The sequence below is a fragment of the Solea senegalensis genome, unplaced genomic scaffold (assembly GCF_019176455.1).
Source record: "Solea senegalensis isolate Sse05_10M unplaced genomic scaffold, IFAPA_SoseM_1 scf7180000013919, whole genome shotgun sequence".
Lineage (NCBI taxonomy): Eukaryota > Metazoa > Chordata > Actinopteri > Pleuronectiformes > Soleidae > Solea > Solea senegalensis.
Genome location: NW_025320916.1, coordinates 1 through 20,332, shown reverse-complemented (window position 1 = coordinate 20,332; position 20,332 = coordinate 1). Strand labels below are relative to the sequence as shown.

The following is a 20,332-nucleotide window of genomic DNA, read 5'->3' as shown; positions in this document are numbered from 1 at the left end:
GGTTACATAATCATCCACACTTGCTGTTTTGCTCATTTTATTAATGACAAAGTACTATTCAGTGACTCACTTCAGGAGCTGGCTTTACCTGAACTAGCTGGTCGCTTGCAATTACCTACAAAACAGCTCAGTGCAGAGCTAACTCTAACTCTAAAATTCTAAAAAGGTTATTCTAACCTGCCTCTGTTGCTCAAATTGCAAGCAAGTGCGGAAGCTGATATCATACCATGTGCTTCAAAGTTTTCATTTACAGGCTGTATTGCGATTAGTATGAAATTACGATTAAATGTTCAGCCATAGTGGATACTAAGCCGGTGCGTCAACAATGTCAGGTCCACTGTTCAAAGATGAACTATTCCTTTACAGTAATGTTGTAGGCAACAGGACCCCTGAAGGTGAAACCCAGATAGAATGTGACGTTTTTATTGCTGTGTGGCACTGAATGCATGTTAAGAGGCAATATGCTGAATTTCTTTTTCTGAGGGCCCTCGAGGTAAACCACTTCATCTTCAGTCCAACCAAAAATGCGTTTTAACTTTTCAGCAATCTCAGGCTTCTCCCATGCTTCACCACTAAACCACTTCAGGCGTTTTTCAGAGACCGAGAACACCTTTGTGACGCTGTAAAACTTTCTCTTGTGGACAAATTTATCCAATCCATTTCCATGTCCCAGAAGAAAATGGGTGTAAAACCTTCTCTTTCTTTGAGGAATGTCATTCCTCTTGGTACAGTAGCATTTTTCCATGTGCTCTACAGCTGACTGGACAATTCCATATTTGTTTTCTCTCTCATGGTTTGTGTCCTTATCCTCTGGCCAGAATAGTAAGGTAAGCAGGAACAGTGCACCTGGCAAACATTTCTTTTTATCACCTGGGAACTGAGGACAGAGGGCCTGTAGATCTTTAAAAGGAGCAACCTTTGAAGCCTGTGGTGACAAGCAGTTCAGGGTAATGTGGGTCACAATGTAGTTCACAATATCCCTCTGTTCAAGTTTTGCCTTTCGTGGACTGCTGGGGTAAAGAGATACTATGGTCTCTAAAATACGCACGGCATCACTCTGTTCAGTTAGTTTGGACAAGATGGAAGTTATGTTACCACCACCAAGTTGATAGATGATCATGTGTTTTTGTAAAGGAGTGAGATTGGTAGGGATTGATTGCCCTGGTTGATGAATTTCTGCAGAGGAAACTTCACTGAAGTACTTCCCATAGTCAGAAGATATTTTGGTCAACCACTTCAGTGGATGGCTTATCTTCTCTTCAGGACTTTCAGGAATCTCTTCTTCATCTTCACCTACATCTGTCTGGAAGAAACTGAGGTCCTCTGAAATCCATTCCAAGGAATCAGTCAATGTCTTGTGAAGCTTTTTCAAACGACCATGAAATGGTTCCCAGGCATCTAAGACATGTTCTGGTATGTAATCTGTTAACAGATACTCTCTACATGTTGAATGGCCTTTAGCTCCTTTTGCAAACTCTTGTAATGAAAAGATCAATTTGAGCAGGCTGATTCCAACTTCAACTTCAGAAAAATATCCTGAACTGTTTACATTTTTCATCTCTGCATCAGCTGCTCTCTCACATTCTTGAAAACACTGCAGGGCATTCAGTGCAGTCTCCACAGCATCAGTTGTGTTTTGGGCTGTGATTGGTGCACAGCCGTTTTCAATGGCTTTCCATTTGAATTGGAACCATTTTTTGTACACCTGCCCTTTTGTGGCAAGTATGTACGAGTTGTTGGGAAGCTGTTTAGCTGCAGTCTCTGCCCAGTATGTTGCCTCTTCAAACTTTTCATGAGTATGAAGAAGACGAGCAAGTTGTTGGGCAACGAATGGATCTTTATGAAAACGTTCAAAAGCTTCCTTGAGTAACTCTATTGCTTTGTCAGGGCCTCCCTCCTTTTCTTGCACATGTTCAATCAGAGGAGAGAATAAAGTATCACATTCATCTCCTCTGCTTATTCTGGATCTCCTGATGAAAAGTGCTCTCAAAAATGACAGATATTCTTCATTTCCAAATCTGTGCTCAAAAAGCAAATCGTCACAGAGCAATTTCTTTGCCAAACTGCTGTGTTGGCTTCCAAGGAGTTGTTGGAAAATTTCCTTTGCAATGAGTGGGTGAATTATTCTGATGGATTTAATCTTGGTCTTGTCATCGCTAAGATGCAAGAAGACAAGTTTGGCCTGTTCACCGAGTGATCTTGCAAACTCTTGCCGTCGAAACCTTTCCATGTGCACTTGTAAGGTTAGCAAAGCTTTGCAGTGGGACTGAGAGATGAAAGAGTTAGAAACATAAGTGTTCAGCAGTGCTACGTACTGAATGAGGAGAGTGGCAGTAGACTGAAGGTCAATGCCTTGAAGCAAATGTGTCACAACGTTTTGCACAGAATCATTATGAAACCCTTCATTTATCAAAACAAATGTCGAGATGAACTGATGCTCATACTGTTTTTCAAGCAACTGTCGTTTTCCAGCAAACTTCTTCTTCTCTTCAGGAGACAGTTTATGAGTGACAGATACATTCTGTAAAGCAGACTCTTTGCATCTACTCTCTGGATCATGGGATCGCCTACAGCTCAACAAAATGAAACATAGTGTTTCATGCTGGATTTGTCTGCTACTGATTGCAACCTGGAGCTCATTTTTGAGATCATCAAGGTAGTCTTTGTCAGAGTCTTCAATTAGGAGCAACACTGGAAGACAACTTTGTGGATCTTTTTCTTCATATTCTCTTAGACCAACTGCATGTTGTGTAACATCAGTAACTGAGTATGAAGGCTTCACAACTGCACATCTTAGTTCTTTCCTGTTCTGCCACAACACTTGCCTTGCCACGGTACTTCCACCACTTCCTGGGTGATGGTAGATGTTTATAGAAGTAACTGGGGTCTGATCTACGTTACATTTCAAAACATCCATGAGGAGCTTGGAGACATCCTGATAAGCGTCTCGTTCGATTAGCTCTCCAACATACTTGTGCTCAGCGAGCCAAAAGTTCATCCATGTCACCCTACCACCACGGTAAAACTGGTGTTCAATATTTGCCTTCTCCTCATTAATGAAGTCTTTGCTTGTGTCGTCACAATGGTTGACTGTCAGTATTTCCAGAGAAGCCATATGTTCCTCTTTGTTTGTTTCAAGAAGACATGTCCCTTTCACAAAGACTGGCAAGTGTTTTTTAGCACAGGCTTTTACTGGTTGTATCATTTGCATAGTTGCATTAATGTGACTCATTTTCATTCCAACTACACTGAAATTGTTCACAGTTTCTGTTTCACATAACTCCTCTGCAAAACCTTGCCACCTCTGGAAGTTTGTTTCTGATTCACAGATGCAGATGATATCTGTGTGGCCTTGCATGTCTGTGAAAAACCCATAAAAGGTGTGCAAGAGAGGTTTCTCTATCGGTGAAGTGAGAAGAAAAATGACCTGTAATGACCCTTTTGGCAAGATATGTTTACAAATCAAAGACACATACTCCATTAAAAGGGTCATTCTTGTCTTGATCCAAGTCATTTCATCACAAGGAGTTTCATTTGCTTTAAAGCCAGAACGGCCATTGCAGAAGAGCCAGCTAGTTTGTTCAAACAGGTGCAATTTTTCTGTGAATCATTTGATGCGTCGGTCTCTGGAGATCCTATAGCTCTGCAGAGAATGCATGTTTGCAGCATGATGCTCAAGGTATTTGCTGCAAAGGCCTGATATCTTTGAATCTGGGTCAAAATCAAACACAGATAAGATCTTCATATTAAGCAGCCACTCAATGTTAGAAAGGTCATCAGGTTTGAATTTGTTTGTAATGAATATGAACCATTTATCATTTTCAATGAACTTCTTCCCACTCGTTATTAGCATTGTGAGTTTCCTCCCAAGGTCTTGGCAGAATGGAGTACTGAGTACTTGAGTTTTCTCTGCCTCTTCTCTTTGAGCATCCCGTTCTTTGACTCTCTGAAAGAAATCACTGAAATCACTGTCACTCACTGGCTCTGTTTTGGAACCTACCCTTCGCAGAATTGCTTTTTTCTCATATTGTACTTTGTTTGCTGCCTCATTGAAGTTTGGCAAAAGAACTGCATAAACCTTGCCCTTAACAATGTTGACTGAAGGCACAATGTCAACCTCCACCACATAGTTTTTTGCTGTACTTTCTCGATCCATAACCTCAAAGAACCTTGGTGGGCGCACACAATGGCGCGCATGCTCTTTGTCAGTTGGGAAACACTTTTCAATGTAGTCCAAAGCATCCACATAAATGTCTTTGTCTTTTATTGGGATGCCAACTATCTCACCATGCACATATCCTGTATCCTCCTTGCTGTCCATCACACCGAAATGTATTGTGCCGTTTGATCGGATATTCATACAACCAGTTGCAAATTTTAGAACCTCTTTGGCAAACTTAGCTTGCAGTCTTGTGCGATCCAATTCAGCAGCTATAGCAAAAGATTTGAATTCATGGCAGGGAGAGATCAAATCAAAAGCTCCCGATTCAGGTTGCAGAACTCTGTGCTTTACGTATATGAAATCAATGCCTTCTTGATCAAATGGCCGTGGTTTGCAGTCTTCCTTTGAAGTCAATATGCACTGTTGTTGGGGGGTTTGACTTTCTTCTGAGGCACACTTATCTCTTGCATGTACCTGTCCAGAAGGAACTTCACTTGAAGCGAGACAATGAAGTGATTTTGAATTGTTTTTCTGCTGCAGCCTAGTTTTTTTAGAACGGGTAGGCTTTGCATTCTGCTGAATTTCATGCCAATCTTTGTCATCAAGGAGTCCTCATCAAGTGTAAGAAGGACTAGTCCATTTACTTCTTCTTCAAAGAGCTTCTTTATGTATTGTTCTTTTACACAAAGTGTTCGTAGCCAGGTGCTCACTTGAGATTCAGTCCAGTTCTCGGGTGACTGCATAAGATTGTCAGCTGGATGAGGGAAAAAAGATCTTGGTTTATTCATAAATGACAGAATCAGAGATTATGTTCTCCACATTTAAAAACATGTCTTTCATTTGCCAATATAATGACATTGAATAAAAGTGGATTATTTAAAGCGAGACAATAGTTCATTTTTAGAGGGGACCTCAGAGGGGACCATGTATTTGCTGGTGAGGCCCATAAACCTGTGCACATTAGACAGGCCTCTCTTCTGTCTTTTTTTTTAAAACTCATCTCTTTCCATTGGCCCTAACACTATTCAAGCTGTTGACATGTTTTTATTTGTTGTGGTCTGTTACAAATGACATCAAGTGAGTTAAAAGTTGCTGAAATGCTCCATGTATAAATGTTGTATGCTGTGCTGGTGCACATTTACAGTAAATGTTACCTTTTTAAAAGAGATCAGTTCACATTAAATTACAAAAAAAAACAAAAAAAAATCCACTCACCCATCGTGTCCTTTCTCCTTTCATCACATCAACAACATTAATTTACTTGTCAACGACCACCTGTAAAAGAAAATGTTTAGTTATATGATGATTGAAATTTCTGAAACCACAGATAGATTTTGTTCATTTTTTCTCCTTTTTGGTTCACACACATACATTCCTTAATAAAATCTGATAGAGGCAAATATAAATAATATATGTTAACATATTAAAGGGGACATATTATGCAAAATCAACTTTTTAACCATTTCAATATTGATATTTGGGACTCTGGGGGCCCTACCAGTCGCCAAAGTGTGGAAAAACAATACTCATTCATGTTTTGGTGGTTCCGCTTAGTGTAAGTATAGGCGATAAAACGCTCGATGTTGAATTCCCTGCGCTTGTGACGTCAGCATGCGCATTTCACCGCGAATGTTACCGCCCCACCAGTACGTTTACTTCGCAAGCTCCACCTTAGCTCCACCTTGTTCCTGCGAGAGTGCAGGCGAGGGAGGAAGAGCGGTATTATGTCAACGCGGAGGGACAAGTGTGCTGTTGGTGGCTGCACAGTGGAGCACTGTTTTACAGAGGATTTTATATATGAAGCTAATGTGCCGGACAAAGTCAGCAAACGTGTGTTCGCACCACTTCGCATCAGACTGCGGCCAGCGGTCGCCGTATTTACTCAGGGGACGTATTTCACCGATGTACAAACACACAAATTGTTAAGAAAAGATCACAAAGAGCTCATAACTGACCATTCTGACACGTCCTAATTAAACATATTTGTTCAGTACGTCCTCCATGACCGGAGCATAGACTCAGTCTGATACAATCACATAAAGCAGCTGTTTATGCAGCTCGCCACTGACGATCGCTGAATAAACTGTATGTTGCTGTATCAGACCGGAGACTGTGCTCCGGAGACCTCACCACCGCTGACCAGCTCCAGTGCTCCGGCGAGCTGGCGATCAGCGGTGCTGCACTCTCTGTGTCACCGCTGATCGCCAGCGGCGAGCGGCGATCTGCCTAAACTGCCGCTGGCTATCAGCGGTGACACAGAGAGTGCAGCACCGCTGATCGCCAGCTCGCCGGAGCACCGGAGCTGGTCAGCGGTGGTGAGGTCTCCGGAGCTGATACAGCAACATACAGTTTATTCAGCGCGCCGGTGGCGATCAGCAGTTCTGTTCATAAGTGTTTTTAACTGATTTACAGTTCGGCAGTGTTCGGCTCGATCCTTATGTAGGACGTCTCTTCCTGTGACGGCACTCTCGCTGTTTTCTGCGCACGCTGCCATGTTGATATTGTCAGAGAACTAGTGGAGGGAGGGGGAGACGAATAGAGCTGTAAAGCGCTGTAAAGAGGACAAATCAGAAACCCCCTGGAAGAAGTGGGTGTGTGTTTGCCTGTGTCTCATTTGCATATAAAGGGACCATGCACGAAAACCGAGCGTTCTGAAAGGGGCGGGTTTAGCAGGGTTATTGAACTACTATGATTCTGCATCCTTATGGTATTTTGACCAAAGCATGTCACTGACATGTTCATTAGGACACCAGGGAACTATTTTAATGGGGGAAATAGGGTATAATATGTCCCCTTTAAGGATCCCTACAAAACAAACTAAACACTGCTCTCTGCTGGTCAAAATCAGTAATGGTGACACAATTTCTAAAAACCTCAAACATACTGAATCTTCAACATTTCTGTACAGCATTATCTATTATTCAGTAATGTACAGTCAAATCTAGAGCTGAAACAATGACTCTATCGATTATTAAATCAATCGCTAAACTAATTGGTTTGAAGCTTTTTTCATTATTAAAACAAGATTTCTGATTGTTTCAGCTTCTTAAAGGCATACTTCCCCATTGGAAAGATGAGTTTATATTAAAACTGGGTTATCTATGTAGCAGAAATGTGAAATAATATTTGAAGCAAGTGCCTTCTTGGCCGAGAAATTTAATTTTGGCTCATGTAGATGAACAACAACAACTCCCATCACGCACTGCCTCTTTTCGGCATGATAAACACATGAGTGACACAGCTAGCACATGGGAACAGGGGGCGGCTTGTTTACATTTTCAAATCAGAGAATTGAGTGACACCGCTTTTAGCCAATCATTTTTAACCAATCTTTTTTTTTTAAAACTAAAGTCTTAGACCATTTGACGACATGCAGCGTTGCGTTCAGGTGCAACTCCAAAAAGGAGGACAAATAAGTGTCCGGCTTAAGGCTGTGCCAGACGCCAGACAAGGCATTTAAATTCCGGACTGTCCGGCCTAAATCCGGACGTATGGCCACTTTACTCGTAGGTACTGTTGTAATTCATCAATCACGAAGGCGAGATAGAGTTGTGTGAAGGGTTTGCACATTTATTTCCACTTACCGTACATCCAAGTTACATTTCCATCTATATGTATCCAAGCTACTCGAGGATCAGCGTCACATAGAAATATTCCCTTGTTGCACCAACACTTAAAATACAGCTTCTAAACGGACACATCCATCCAACTGCTAGATCATTTTCAGTACACATCTTCCAATTCCTTTATCTATCATAGCCGTCAAAGACATCGAAGCGTCCATGGTAGCTTTTATCTAAAGAACAAAACTGTTAATAAATTCCATTTTAACTAGTGTCAAATCTTGCAACAAAGCTTCAACGCTTCAGTGGTGGTGACATCTGGTGGACAACTGAAGCCATAACAACCTCTCAAGAGCACGACTGAAGCAGTGACACAGTTTCAATCCCATGTCAGCAATAGTTTAGAAAAGACTGTGTGGTCATTCAAGTGTTTTGTTCATTCATACTTGCCCATACTGTAAAACATCCCAGATTAAGCCAAAGAATAAATCTATATGTTGGTTAAGGGTTTAATTACAGCGTTAAGCTTTATTTAGAAACTGTGCTAAATGTCCATAACAGGGTAAGAGATCCTTCCTACTGGCTTCCTACTTTGCAAATGATCATGGTATTTGAACTCAGAAAGATAATTTGTGTTAAGTGTTTTACTCCAGGGTCCAGATAGTTCAGTCATTGGAGGACTTGTATGGTTGAGGAGGAATGTTTATACACAGAAGTAGACAGGTTATTTGTATTCCTAGGTTTTCATTTATTTAGAACTATGGCAGGCTACAAGTAATTGTACATTTGAGACCCATTTAAAAATGAAAAATCTAATTCAATAATGGAAACATAGAATGTAGGCCATGAATTGCAGTAGCCTCCACCAGACTCACAAAAACCTTCATCCACCAAGCTGTCAGGAAGCTACATACACTGTTTATACTGTTTAGATTTTTCTGGCAGTTATTTATTTACATACTATATATTACACTGTTTATATTTTTTTTCTGAATGCTAGTTATTTATTTACTTTTACAGTACAAACATATCTTTATAATCTTTTGAATGCTACTACCATTACATCTACCTTACATCTGCCTTTTTGGCACTATTTGTATTGTTGATTTATATCCTATATCGGTGTATATTTTATATTTTATATGTTTTAGTATTTTAGTTTTAGTATTAGGAAATGTCTGTCCATCTGTTGTGCATGTGCACTTAACTGTTTGACAATTGACAATAAAGCTGACTTTGACGTCATCAGCCTCAGTCAAAGTGCTGTTCCAATTCTCAAGTAAGCGAACAGCGAGGACGGTTCTCAAACCCGGAAGTGTTCTCGCTCCGCCCATTTTTACCAAGTATGCATCGGAGGTGACTTAAGTGTACTTGGGATGGCCATGCATCCCAGAATACATTCCGGCGGAGCATAGCAGCAAATAATAGAAATATAAATCTGAAATAAATATTTTTTTTGTGTCCCGGAACAAAGTTTCAACATCATTTGAGGTGAGAAATTAGTCCAACCTTAACCAGTTAACGCCTAGTCCTAGTCCTACCCGAAACCTAACCTTTGCAGGGTGGCCAGTAGGGCTGGGCGGATGGATCTAAAATATCGATAGTATCGATACTAACGCTGGTATCGGGTATTGATTGATACTTGTGTGATGAGATCGATTCTTAAGTACAACTCCAGGCATTTACAGAGTGACCGACTGGCCGTACAACACCGCTCTTCTCTCACTTCACTCATGGTCAATTAGCCCCTCCCGTTTACTCCGCTGCCAACCCCCTCCCCCGCAACACTCACTCATTCACTGCGAGGGGAGCAGCGCACTGTTGTGGCTGCGCGATGGCAGAGCTGAAGAGGAGCGCTGTTTGGAGGTTTTTTACAGCTGTAACTCAAACCACTGCAACCTGCGATGTTTGCAATGTTGTTAATTGCAAATGCAGATTACCACCCCAAAAGGGAAATTTAAGTTTTAAGTTTTCTATAAACATTTCTGAGTCACTTAATAAAAGTATTTTTATTTAGTAATTGCAACATACCTGAGAAAGCATTTTCTCCAAGGCAGGTCAGTAAGTAAGTGAGAGAAGAAGCTCAATAAAACAGAAACATGTAAACAATATTTCTGTGTTACTTAATAGTAGTATTTTTATTTGCCTGAAAACTTTGTTCTGTGTTTTATTATCATCATAAACATGATTAATTAAAGGAAAACTTAAGAAATAATTAAATAATCATGAAAATTCAAGTTTTTAGTCAAATTTGCCTATTGATGATGCATTCACATAATAAATTATGATACATTGCTCTCCCCTACACACAAGTGGTAGTAGTAAAAAGTATCGGTATTGGTATCGGTAATACTGGCCCTGTATTTATTTGGTATAGGATCGATACCAAATTTTGCAGTATTGCACAGCCCTAGCGGCCAGGTCAGCTTGCCTATGACTCGACTCGCTTGACTTTGACTTTGACTCGCCAATCGAAATATCTCGGTATGACGAAAAAAAACAACCGAAAACACAATTTGACCCAGAGGACTGATTTATTATCCAGTCACATGGCAAAAGAACATCTAGTCAAACCTCTGGAGTCGGTTAATTAAGCAAAAACATCGCTTTGAAACTACAGTAGCATATAAGTCACACTGCAACAGCCAATCGCAAAATGACCAGTTCTTACCTCGGATAAATGCTGGTAAAAGACAGCGTTGGTCCATTTTGCTGCTGTGGGTTGTTTTAAAGAAGTGTATTTACTTGCGAGCAATCAGTATTTTAGTTTAGCTGCCTCTGTCGGGGCCGAAACCCTCGCCAATTGCAACTTAAGTTTGTTTTCGCTAGCTGCTAAAGAAGATAACCATGACAGATGCCCCTCGCGCCAAAGAGGCGCGTAGTCATACACCTGTTCCAGTAGCAGGAATGAATGAATAATAACAAGCACAGTGTAGAGAAACGGGACCAGACAGCGGAGCTCTCACCTTCAGTCCCCGCTGCAGGAGTCTACGGTGTCGGACATCCATGTCACCGGGCGGGCGGCGACGGAGCAGCACGTACCGGCGTCGTTTCTCCAAAGATTTAGCTCCGGTGTGGGATAGCGTGGTCCTGTTTGCCCCCGTCACACCATCTGCCCTTTAGAGCATCACATACTTTTCCGGCCATTCCTTTCAAAGTAAAATGCAATTTTAAAGAATGCATCGCAAATCTTTTTATTTTGAAAGCTACACTTATCCCACTTCTTGTAATAAGCCTCGTGTATGTCCAGCAACTTGATTGTGCAGATCGAGACTTTTATCTGTTCAAGTTTATTCTTGAGAAGCACTGTGCAGTTTATTTCTGTGAAAGGTGGTATACTAACCTTAATTCTGATAATTACACTTGATGTCAATTATGTGCTATGGACCTTTTGTGTCTTTAATAAAGCCTTTGAAAAAATGCACATAAAAAATATAGCCTATATATGATATACTTCAGAATTGAAGAATCAATTACTATACAGATGCAACATCGTACAGGTTTAAGTCACTGAACAATAAACATATAAAACAATCTGATAGATACACAAATAGCGCAATTGTGCAAATCAGTAAATACGAACAAATTAGAGCACTTTTTTTCTCAACAGTTTTTATTGACAATGGAACTAAAACACAGAAACACTATTTCAGAAAATGTGAAGGACTATAAATATATAGTTATAAGATTGCATACATTCACAAGTCATTGAACTGTCTTGATCCAGTGGTTGGTGTGACACTGTCACAACACCTGCTGTAGAGGGATATAAGACAGAGCAAATGCGGCCTGTAAAAGAAAAGCAGCTGTGCGTAGAGCCATCTAACGACAATGTTGGCTGCATCAGAGAGCCCACTGGACTGTGAAAACCTTTGCCATGGGCAAGGTCAACTTGGTCATTGTCAAGACCTGTGGAAATAGACACACATTACACAGAATTACAGAATATGAATTTGAAGACAAAAATACCAGGAAGAGACAGAGGACATTATTAATGGAGAGATATGACAGAGGACAAATCACTCACATCCCGAAAGAAATACGTCACATTTCTGTAAAGGACAATTATCAAAGGAAGTCTTCACTGAGAATTCACCTTGGTGTCGCTGTGGTACGTGAAATCACTGACTTTCTCCCCATTGGCCAAAACATAGCGGGGAGGTGAGGGCACTCCAAACACCTGCAGTCCTCCCAGCATCAGTTCATCCAGGGCCCCATTCAGCATCAGAGGATCACTCACAACCTGAGACTGATTTGGAACCGAAGTCAGTAAGTTAGTAACTGACTTTTGACTCAAGTAGAGCAGGGCTTACATGCAAAATATGCTTATAGATTTTTGATGAGCAAATTCCCATTACTCATCTCTTCCCTACCTGTCCAGCAGTGAAGATGACATAACAATAATCTTGCATTTTGTAGGTATCAAGACTGTCCCCATCGTCCCAGAACAAGTCTCCCCAGGCCCAGCCACCTGCTGACAGTGCCACTGTCAGGAAGAAGGGGTTTCTTCGTGAGGCTGTGGTTGTCAGAGCAGGATCCTTTACGGATCAAAAACACAGATCAGACACAAAACATAATACTATATTGTCCATAGCAGGGCCGGCTCTACCTGATTTTGTGCCCTAGGCGAGATTGCTCTCCGGTGCCCCCCCCCACAAACCATTACACTACACCAGCCAAATGAAAATTTAATTTAAATTTGAACTCAACAGAAAACACAACAGTTTTTCTGATCCTGCTCTGACCCTGAGGTCACCCGTCATGTGATTCAGCAGCACCACATTTTAGGAACATTATTGTTTATTCATTTGTTAATATTTATTATTTTCAAGAGAGAACACACAAATGAGGGCGGCTGGGAATAGAAAATCACTTTTATTTTCATTGTTTTAAAAAAAAATTAAAAAAAATTTCACGAGGCGCCCCTCCAGCAGATGGCGCTCTAGGCGACCGCCTATATCGCCTATGCCAAGAGCCAGCCCTGGACCATAGTAAGTAGTTTTATTAATGCTAATTTAATATGGCCACACAGTGCAACTCCACACTACAATTGTAGATGATAATTCAAACCATGAACCTTAAAAACATGTTCCAAGTCAAAAATCTCATCTAGAAGAGCATTACACAGTTTGAAGAGATTACCAAGTTGTCCAGTAGCGGGTTTGCTGTGGGAGCAAAACACCAACGCTTCTGAAAAGCAGCGTGTGGAAGCATTTCTGGTTCTACACCATAAATGACAAATAATGAACAACTCGTCTCTCTTATGCAAGACTATCGTGGTCAAGTCTTGTGAGATTTGTGCTGAGGATATAGGAAATAAATTAGAAGATTGATCTAAAGATTGTATGAATAAATATCAGATCTTTTAAATGAAAATCTAAATGAATCCGAAACTTGATTTTTGAACCCAACCCTATTCACAAACTACATTTTGTCTCCTACTGAATGTTACAATTGGATTGTGTGGTCAGCACAGACACGTACCTGCTGTGGGATAATGTGTCCCTCCCTCACATGCACGTTGATAGTGTCCAGAGGGGCTGACAGGAGCAGGTACTGACCCTTACTGTAAAAAGGCTGACCCTAGAGAGCAAAAGACAGTAGAGCAGACCCCACAGGGAAAGCAGTTAATACTAATATCATGTGTTACCACAGGAGACAAAATCATGCTGGCCTTTACCTGTTAACAAAATCTGGTCACACTTTGGCTTATGGCACATACTGTATAAAAAAACAATTGTATTGAGCCACTCACATTATGCAAGTTGTACCAAATGCCAAAGGGTAGGTAGGCAGTCAACTTGACTGAGCCTTGCTCCAAAACTGGGCTAATGAGGAGTGAACTCCCCCACAAGAACTGCCGGTCTATGGTCTGACAGTTGGGGTCAGTGGGAAACCTAAAAGGGAGGGAGGGATACACAAATATGCCCTTTATTATTTTTGTTTACAGTATGTAGGAAAAGTAGAGAGCAAGAAAAGTATGAGGGGAAGCAGAGAGGACAACATGAAATGATGAAACATACTCCATGAAGAGAGGCCTGGCCACAGTGTCAGCGGAGGTGTGTGCATGATGAAAGAGTGTGTAGAGGAAAGGGAGAAGGGAGTAACGAAGGTTCAGTGCACTCCGCATGGCAGCCTGAGCCTCCTGCTCAAATACATATGGCTCCTGAGGCTAACGGGCACAGACACACAAAAACACACAGACAATGGGAGGAGATACTATAACCACTACTCATGATACATGACACAGAGAGACTCGCTTTAAACATGCAGGACAGACCTCACCTCCATCATAACCCCACCCCACCCCTGTGACAGCACATACAGTATGAGAAATGGAACTAACTCAGTGAATCAATACAAAGACACATATAGTCAACAGAAACAGTGTTTGGATCTCACAGCATTGAAGTTGTCATTGTGGTTCCTCATAAACGGGTAAAAGGCCCCAAGCTGCATCCATCGCACACACAGTTCCTCAGTGGTGTTGCCTTCAAATCCACAGATGTCCGCCCCCACCAGAGGAACCCCGAACAAGCTAAACTGCAGCACAGCTGGGGGGTAGCGAAAGCAAAAGCTCAATGGAAATACTGTTTATCAAATAATCCGTTTCATTTAAAAAAATGATGGTAATAATAATAAAATATATATAAATATAAATAATTATTTCCATTGTTGGACTGGATGTTTCATTTAACCATATGCAGGTCCATAAAAAGACTACCACAGAACTAAACCCACTTTGAAACAAGATTGTTATTGTGGACGTTTTGGAAACTACAGCTCATCTCCTCACCAGGGATGGAGAATCGCAGCTGCTCCCAGTCACTCCTGACATCACCTGTCCACACTCCAGAGAAGCGTCCAATGCCAGAGTAAGAGGAGCGAGACAGGACAAAAGGCCTCTTCCCTCGTACCTTTGCAAGAGCTCTGAGAGCAGCAACCAACCCCACAATCAATATATAGTAGACAGAATAAATAACAAAAGACAAACAACAACTACATCCATATATTCCACAGTGCCACATTAAGGTCCAATGAAATAAATCTAGCAATTGCACAAAGGAAGTCTGTCCTTTTATTGTTGTTTCACAGCTACAACTACAACCACTGTCCTCCGTTTGATTACTTATGACTTCATCTGCTAACATACCACCTAAAGAACTCAATCTGTAAACATGGTTCCAACCTGTTTGTGGCATATGCTTCTGTCAGTCCGTACATATTGTGCAGGTTGTAGTGAGTGGATTGCCTCTGCTGAGCTGACATGCAGAGAGTTCCTGAGTTCAACTCCCCGCCGACTACTCCTGTTTGTATGAGATTCAGGAACACAGAGACAATGATTCAAAGCAACATTCAGAACAAAGAAACAGGTATGTATCTGCAGAGCATTTGTGTACTGTATGTACTTTGAAAGGTCCAGTATGTAAGAATGTGTTTAATCTAATGGGGACTACAAAGTACAGTGTTTGCCGTCGAAACATTGCAAACCAAGTTGGAGACCCCTGTAAAGCAAGGCCCTCTGTACATGTAAAGGGCTGGTTCTAAATTTGTTATATAATTTATTGGTTAGTAACACATAATTTATAGGTTGTTACACACTGGACTTTTAACGTAACACAACTGACAGCATATGTAAACAAAATATTGTTTTTTTATGATTTCAGATGCTGATAACCTGTGACACTAAAACACTAACTAGGTGTGTAAGGCGGGTCTTCAAGATCAGTGTGAGGACAGCCCTCCATTGAGCCCTGGACAAAATTGGCTGGTTCATTCATATCCTGGATAGATCATTGGAGATAAACAAAATATAAATTAGGTGCAAAGCAAACTAAACACACAACCACTAAGATTATTCCAGAACTGACAACCTGATTTCACATTCTTGACATTTTGTTTTTTATAATCATATCATTGGTGTCTAAATAACATGTGCACTGTGTGTATGTACACACTCACAATCCACAGTCCATCCACAGGCACTTTAGAATGAAAACCTCTGATGCAGTCTTCCCACCACTGTCTGGTCTCTGGGTTGGTGAAGTCAGGGAAGGCTGTAGGGCCAGGCCAAACCTGGAACACCATACAAGAATGTGTTTGCCAACCAACTGGACACAGGTCAACAGTAAAACACATGCTATGCATATCACACAGGCGGAACAACATATAAAAAAAGGGGTCTTACCTTCCCGATCAAAATGTGTCCTGTGACATTTTTAATGAAGACGTCTCGTTTCAGGCCATCATCAAAGGGAGGGTAAGTTCCAGTGGGGCTAGTGCTACTGATCCCTGGGTCCTGGGGCAGAAACCAGCAGAGCACAGCAGTCAGAAGCTGAGAGGCTTTTGCTGCCATCTACTGGAGATACATTGTTACATATAGCTTATTTTCAGTTAAACAGCTGATGATATGTGTCTGTTTTTATTCATTTACCTTTTTTATTATTATTATTATTGTTATTATTATCCTTATTATTAATATGCAGAAACATTTACTCATGGTTGGATCTGAATCTTCAGGTTGAGGTCTAAGAAATTCAAACACATCGCACCAGAATAAGGATGTACTTCATGCCTCTCCTATGGAATTCTTCCACCATCTCTGAGAGGTCACCAAATCGCCAGGGATCAAAAGTGAAAATCCTTCGCTTGTCTGCATAATCCAAATCATTCCACTGCACATCCTGAAAGTGACAAAAAAGAGATGATCTATTTTCTAAGATCATTTCTTTATCAGGAAATTATCTTGTAAATGTCATTTACCAATGGAAGGTCGGCATTGTGCATGCGTTGTGCAACCTTGCGGGTTGTATTAGTGGTGGTGTAACCCCAGCGGCAAAGATGAAATCCCAGGGACCAATAGGGGGGCATCATGGGACGGCCTTAGGATAAATAAAATATACTAAACACATTAATGAATCTAACTCACTCTTTATAGGTGTCTATGTTAAAACAATATTTTTCATATGGTATATACACAAGGAGCTGTAGTAACCAGTGTCAACACTAAAAAGATGTACCTTACCAATGACCTGAAGGTATTGTCGTATAACACTTTGAGGGTCAGGACCTAAAAAAAAGTATAGGTCCAGAATTCCTCCAGTTGACACCCACGTGAGAGCAGGAGTCGGCTGAAGCGTCACCTCTGCAGACACATTAAGGCATTCAGTAACAGTTAAAAATATTCAGTGGAAAATCTGATTAAAACAATAGTTCTGTACCAATTGCATTGCTGTTGAGAAGGAAAACTCCATGTGCTAATCCATCAGCCTCCTGTACAATGTAGAATGGGTGGGAGCCATATAGGTTAGCATGAGCCTGCAAAGAAACACACCGTCAACAACATGAATACACAACACGGGGGAAAGTATAAAACAACAAAAATATAGTGTGGACAACTTAGTTTAAAAGTGTGTTACGCACTATTTCATGTGTGGCATCAAGTGGTAGCTATTTAGATCATTGACATGTTAGACCAGGGATTAAGATTTCTATTTTATTTTTTTGGAATGTAAAACAACTGCATGTTTCCCTTTCAGATTATTAAAAATGTTGCTCTATTTGGGTTTCAGAGACTGGATGAATGTTAAATGCTCCTGAATTTGCCAATAGTTATAGTATTCACAAATGTGTACAGTGTATATTGTGCTTGAGTTCTCCCACAACTCTGGGCTTGTGTGTTCTCTACAACAGACTCACATGAGGTGCCATGTCTCTGTTCCAGAGAGTAAGAGAAGTCCAATTAAGGTCCAGGAGGAGGGAGGTGTAATGTTCCCCAAGGCCAGACACAAGGGAAGAGGCTAGTGTGGTGGACAACTGCAAGTACTGGTCAGCAAAAAGCAGAGGTCCCACAGTGGTGTTTATACTAAAAAAGGAGGGAAAGACATACAGATAATTAACAAACATGTAAAAAATAATAATATCAACTTACTGTTACATATGTAGGTTATGTTGCCTCAGTATAAATATAAAACATACACATACAATAAAACACACAAACGTCGTTTTATAAAACCACAAATGAGAGCACAACATGTCACAAGATAAGGTGTGAGTACATGTGATGTAGATGTAGATGAAAACTGAAATGTACTCACATCGTGCGTCCGTTGGATTTACGTCGCACTATGAAACCAAATGGGTCAGACTGGTACTCGGTGGTGTAAAGGACATCGGACTTATCTGCTCTGCTCTTGGGAACATCAGCTGGGAGCTTGACCTCATATCGCTGAGAGGACGGGTCCTTTAGCTTGAGGGTGAATGTATCAGTTCAGTTTTGTCACATGAAGTCAACGTAGATTGCAGGTGCTGAATATACAAAATACAGGAACGTGTACTTTCCTCATCACATCTATTTGAATGGTTGCAGCAGAGAAAAAAAACAACAACATAGTATTGGACACTCACAATGAGGTGCAAGCAGCCTGTGGTCTCCTCAATGATTTCCAGTCTTAGTGTAGAGATGTCTCTAGGCAGATATGAGGGCTTGGCACGAGTCAGAGTGGCAGCCAGGCCTCGTTTTGAAGGAGTGAAGGGACCCAGTTTGTAGCCAGGGTACAAACTGGGGTAGAAGCACCAAGGTGGTCCAACAGAGTTGGGCAGAGGGGCATAACAGCAACCCCTCTCCTCACACTGTCTCTTGCTGAGAACCCTGTCCCTGGCACAGTCAAACCGACTTTGTGGGGCCATGGTGCATTTGTCATCTCTATAATTAGTAGTCTCTTTGAAACTTTCAGGGTGATTTTCACTTGGTTTATTGTGTGTTTCAGTTGGATTAGCAATGGCAAGCCTCTCATATGCTATGCTCTTGTTTGGCTCGGCATGGACATACCTGACCAGTTTGGTTTCACGATCGGACAAGTTGTTCATGTAGAAACAATTTGACAAAGCAAATGCAATGAGGACAAGAACAGCTACTACAAAGTTAGACAACAGAGTCATTCTGCTATCACCACAGATACAATGGCAGGTCAGTGAGCACTGAAGTTTAGCTCTGCACACACACTAGTCAATCGTAAACTAAGCTGTTAGTGGCACAAATATAGGGGTTACATAATCGTCCACACTTGCTGTTTCGCTCATTTTACTTTTCAGTGACTCACTTCATGAGCTGGCTTTACCTGAACTAGCTGTTAGCTTGCGATTAGCTACAAAACAGCTCAGTGCAGAGCTAAAAATTTAACTCTTAAATTATACCCTGGTAAATAATTTAACTTATTTACCTGGAGCAGTGACAGACAGGGCGTTTTGTCAAAAGGCTGCGAAAACGTCAATTTGTATAAAATAACATATTACGCATGTCTGCGTAATACTTGAAAACTACAATAGCAAAGTACAGGTACGGTAAGCACGCTGGGACAAAAATACGCTCAAATACACTGCTGTGAGACTGCCTGTCAGTAAATATAGATACAATATAGTAATAATAATAATCACTCAAAACAATGACAAAACATGTGTTGCCTACTTTGCTAGCTGGAACCTCTGCCATCATGTGAAGCTTATATTATGATGAGTATGTTGTCATTCTGACAGAATTATAATGTAAATGTGCAAATTTCATTTCTTTGGGCAGAACAGATATAATCTTAGTGTCCAAAAACTGTAAATAGGTGCTTCAATGTCTCCTGTGCCTTGCAGTGTTCCACTGCCTGTATGTTTACTCCTTACTTTTGTTGATTCATTTAGAGTGGTGTGCCAGGATCTCATCCTTGAAATGTCCTCTTCAGTTCTATTTCTGTTATATCTCCACTTGTCCCATTTTTAAAACAATAACATACAGAACAGTTTCACTTCTTTACCATTTAAAATATAAATACATGTGAAAATGAACTGATATGCATGATATGCAGTTTACTATTTACAGTTTTAAAAAGGTGGGTTCGTTAACATAGTCTGTTGCGGTTGCTGTGTTCCTTCCTTCGGGTGTTGTGTCTGACGTGGTTTTCTCCGACCCCCTGCCTTCTGTACAACATTATTATTTTGTTTTTCCCTTAAAGAGACATTTTGTGGTTAATAATACAATTTATAACGCCTCAAAACCCACCTGTTATTGTTTATGTACAATTTGTTAAAAAATGTATTGTTTTTAAATTATACGTGTCGGGTATTTCATAAGGCAATTTATATTTGTTAGCATTTACAAAGCTTAAAAAACTCAATACAATTCATATTGGAAGCCACACCATTGGAAGCATGGAAGCACACCAAAAGAACCCAGACACCTTCTTATGGTACTACCACACCAAGCAGAATTTATAGACATGGGAAACATGGGAAAGGTGTTACACAGTTTTCATGAAATACATTCAATATCAATATAAATAAAGTTGCTAATATATAAATAAGAAAATGTGTTCTTCAGCTTTTAATACAGCTTTTGCTGAAACCTATAATTTCAAGAAACATATTTTCTGTTCCAAATTCCCTTCGATTCTATTCTACATGGTATCCTTGAACACATCAATGACTTAGTGTGAGCTAATGTGCTCAAACACAAACCTAAAAGGACACATTAAAGTTTCTATTGAACAAACAAGATAGAAAATTGTATTTTTACATCTGGAAATCCAAACTCCATCATGTCAACTGTATATGAACATTCAGT

General features: G+C 40.6%; 1 protein-coding gene and 1 pseudogene across 2 annotated transcripts; both read right to left on the bottom strand.

The window, feature by feature from the left end:
* Positions 1-338: 338 nt before the first annotated feature.
* On the bottom strand, positions 339-5,452 carry LOC122760667 (annotated as a pseudogene).
* Positions 5,453-11,340: 5,888 nt separating this feature from the next.
* Positions 11,341-20,326, bottom strand: LOC122760668 (lysosomal alpha-glucosidase-like). Of its 2 annotated transcripts, XM_044015812.1 has the most exons (19): positions 18,133-20,326; positions 17,823-17,974; positions 17,425-17,590; positions 16,947-17,043; positions 16,751-16,870; positions 16,489-16,607; positions 16,278-16,409; positions 15,914-16,024; positions 15,688-15,801; positions 15,425-15,509; positions 14,915-15,032; positions 14,522-14,655; positions 14,128-14,279; positions 13,749-13,897; positions 13,481-13,622; positions 13,210-13,308; positions 12,099-12,263; positions 11,822-11,974; positions 11,341-11,634 (listed from the first exon to the last, which is right to left on the bottom strand). In XM_044015812.1, exons 1-19 carry the CDS (start codon positions 18,664-18,666, stop codon positions 11,569-11,571), a joined length of 2,808 nt encoding a protein of 935 aa, XP_043871747.1. In that variant the 5' UTR covers positions 18,667-20,326; the 3' UTR covers positions 11,341-11,568. The 2 variants fall into 2 exon arrangements, with proteins under 2 accessions (XP_043871747.1, XP_043871748.1); XM_044015813.1 differs by lacking the exon at positions 11,341-11,634 and having other exon boundaries at positions 11,902-11,974; positions 12,099-12,211.
* Positions 20,327-20,332: the final 6 nt, after the last annotated feature.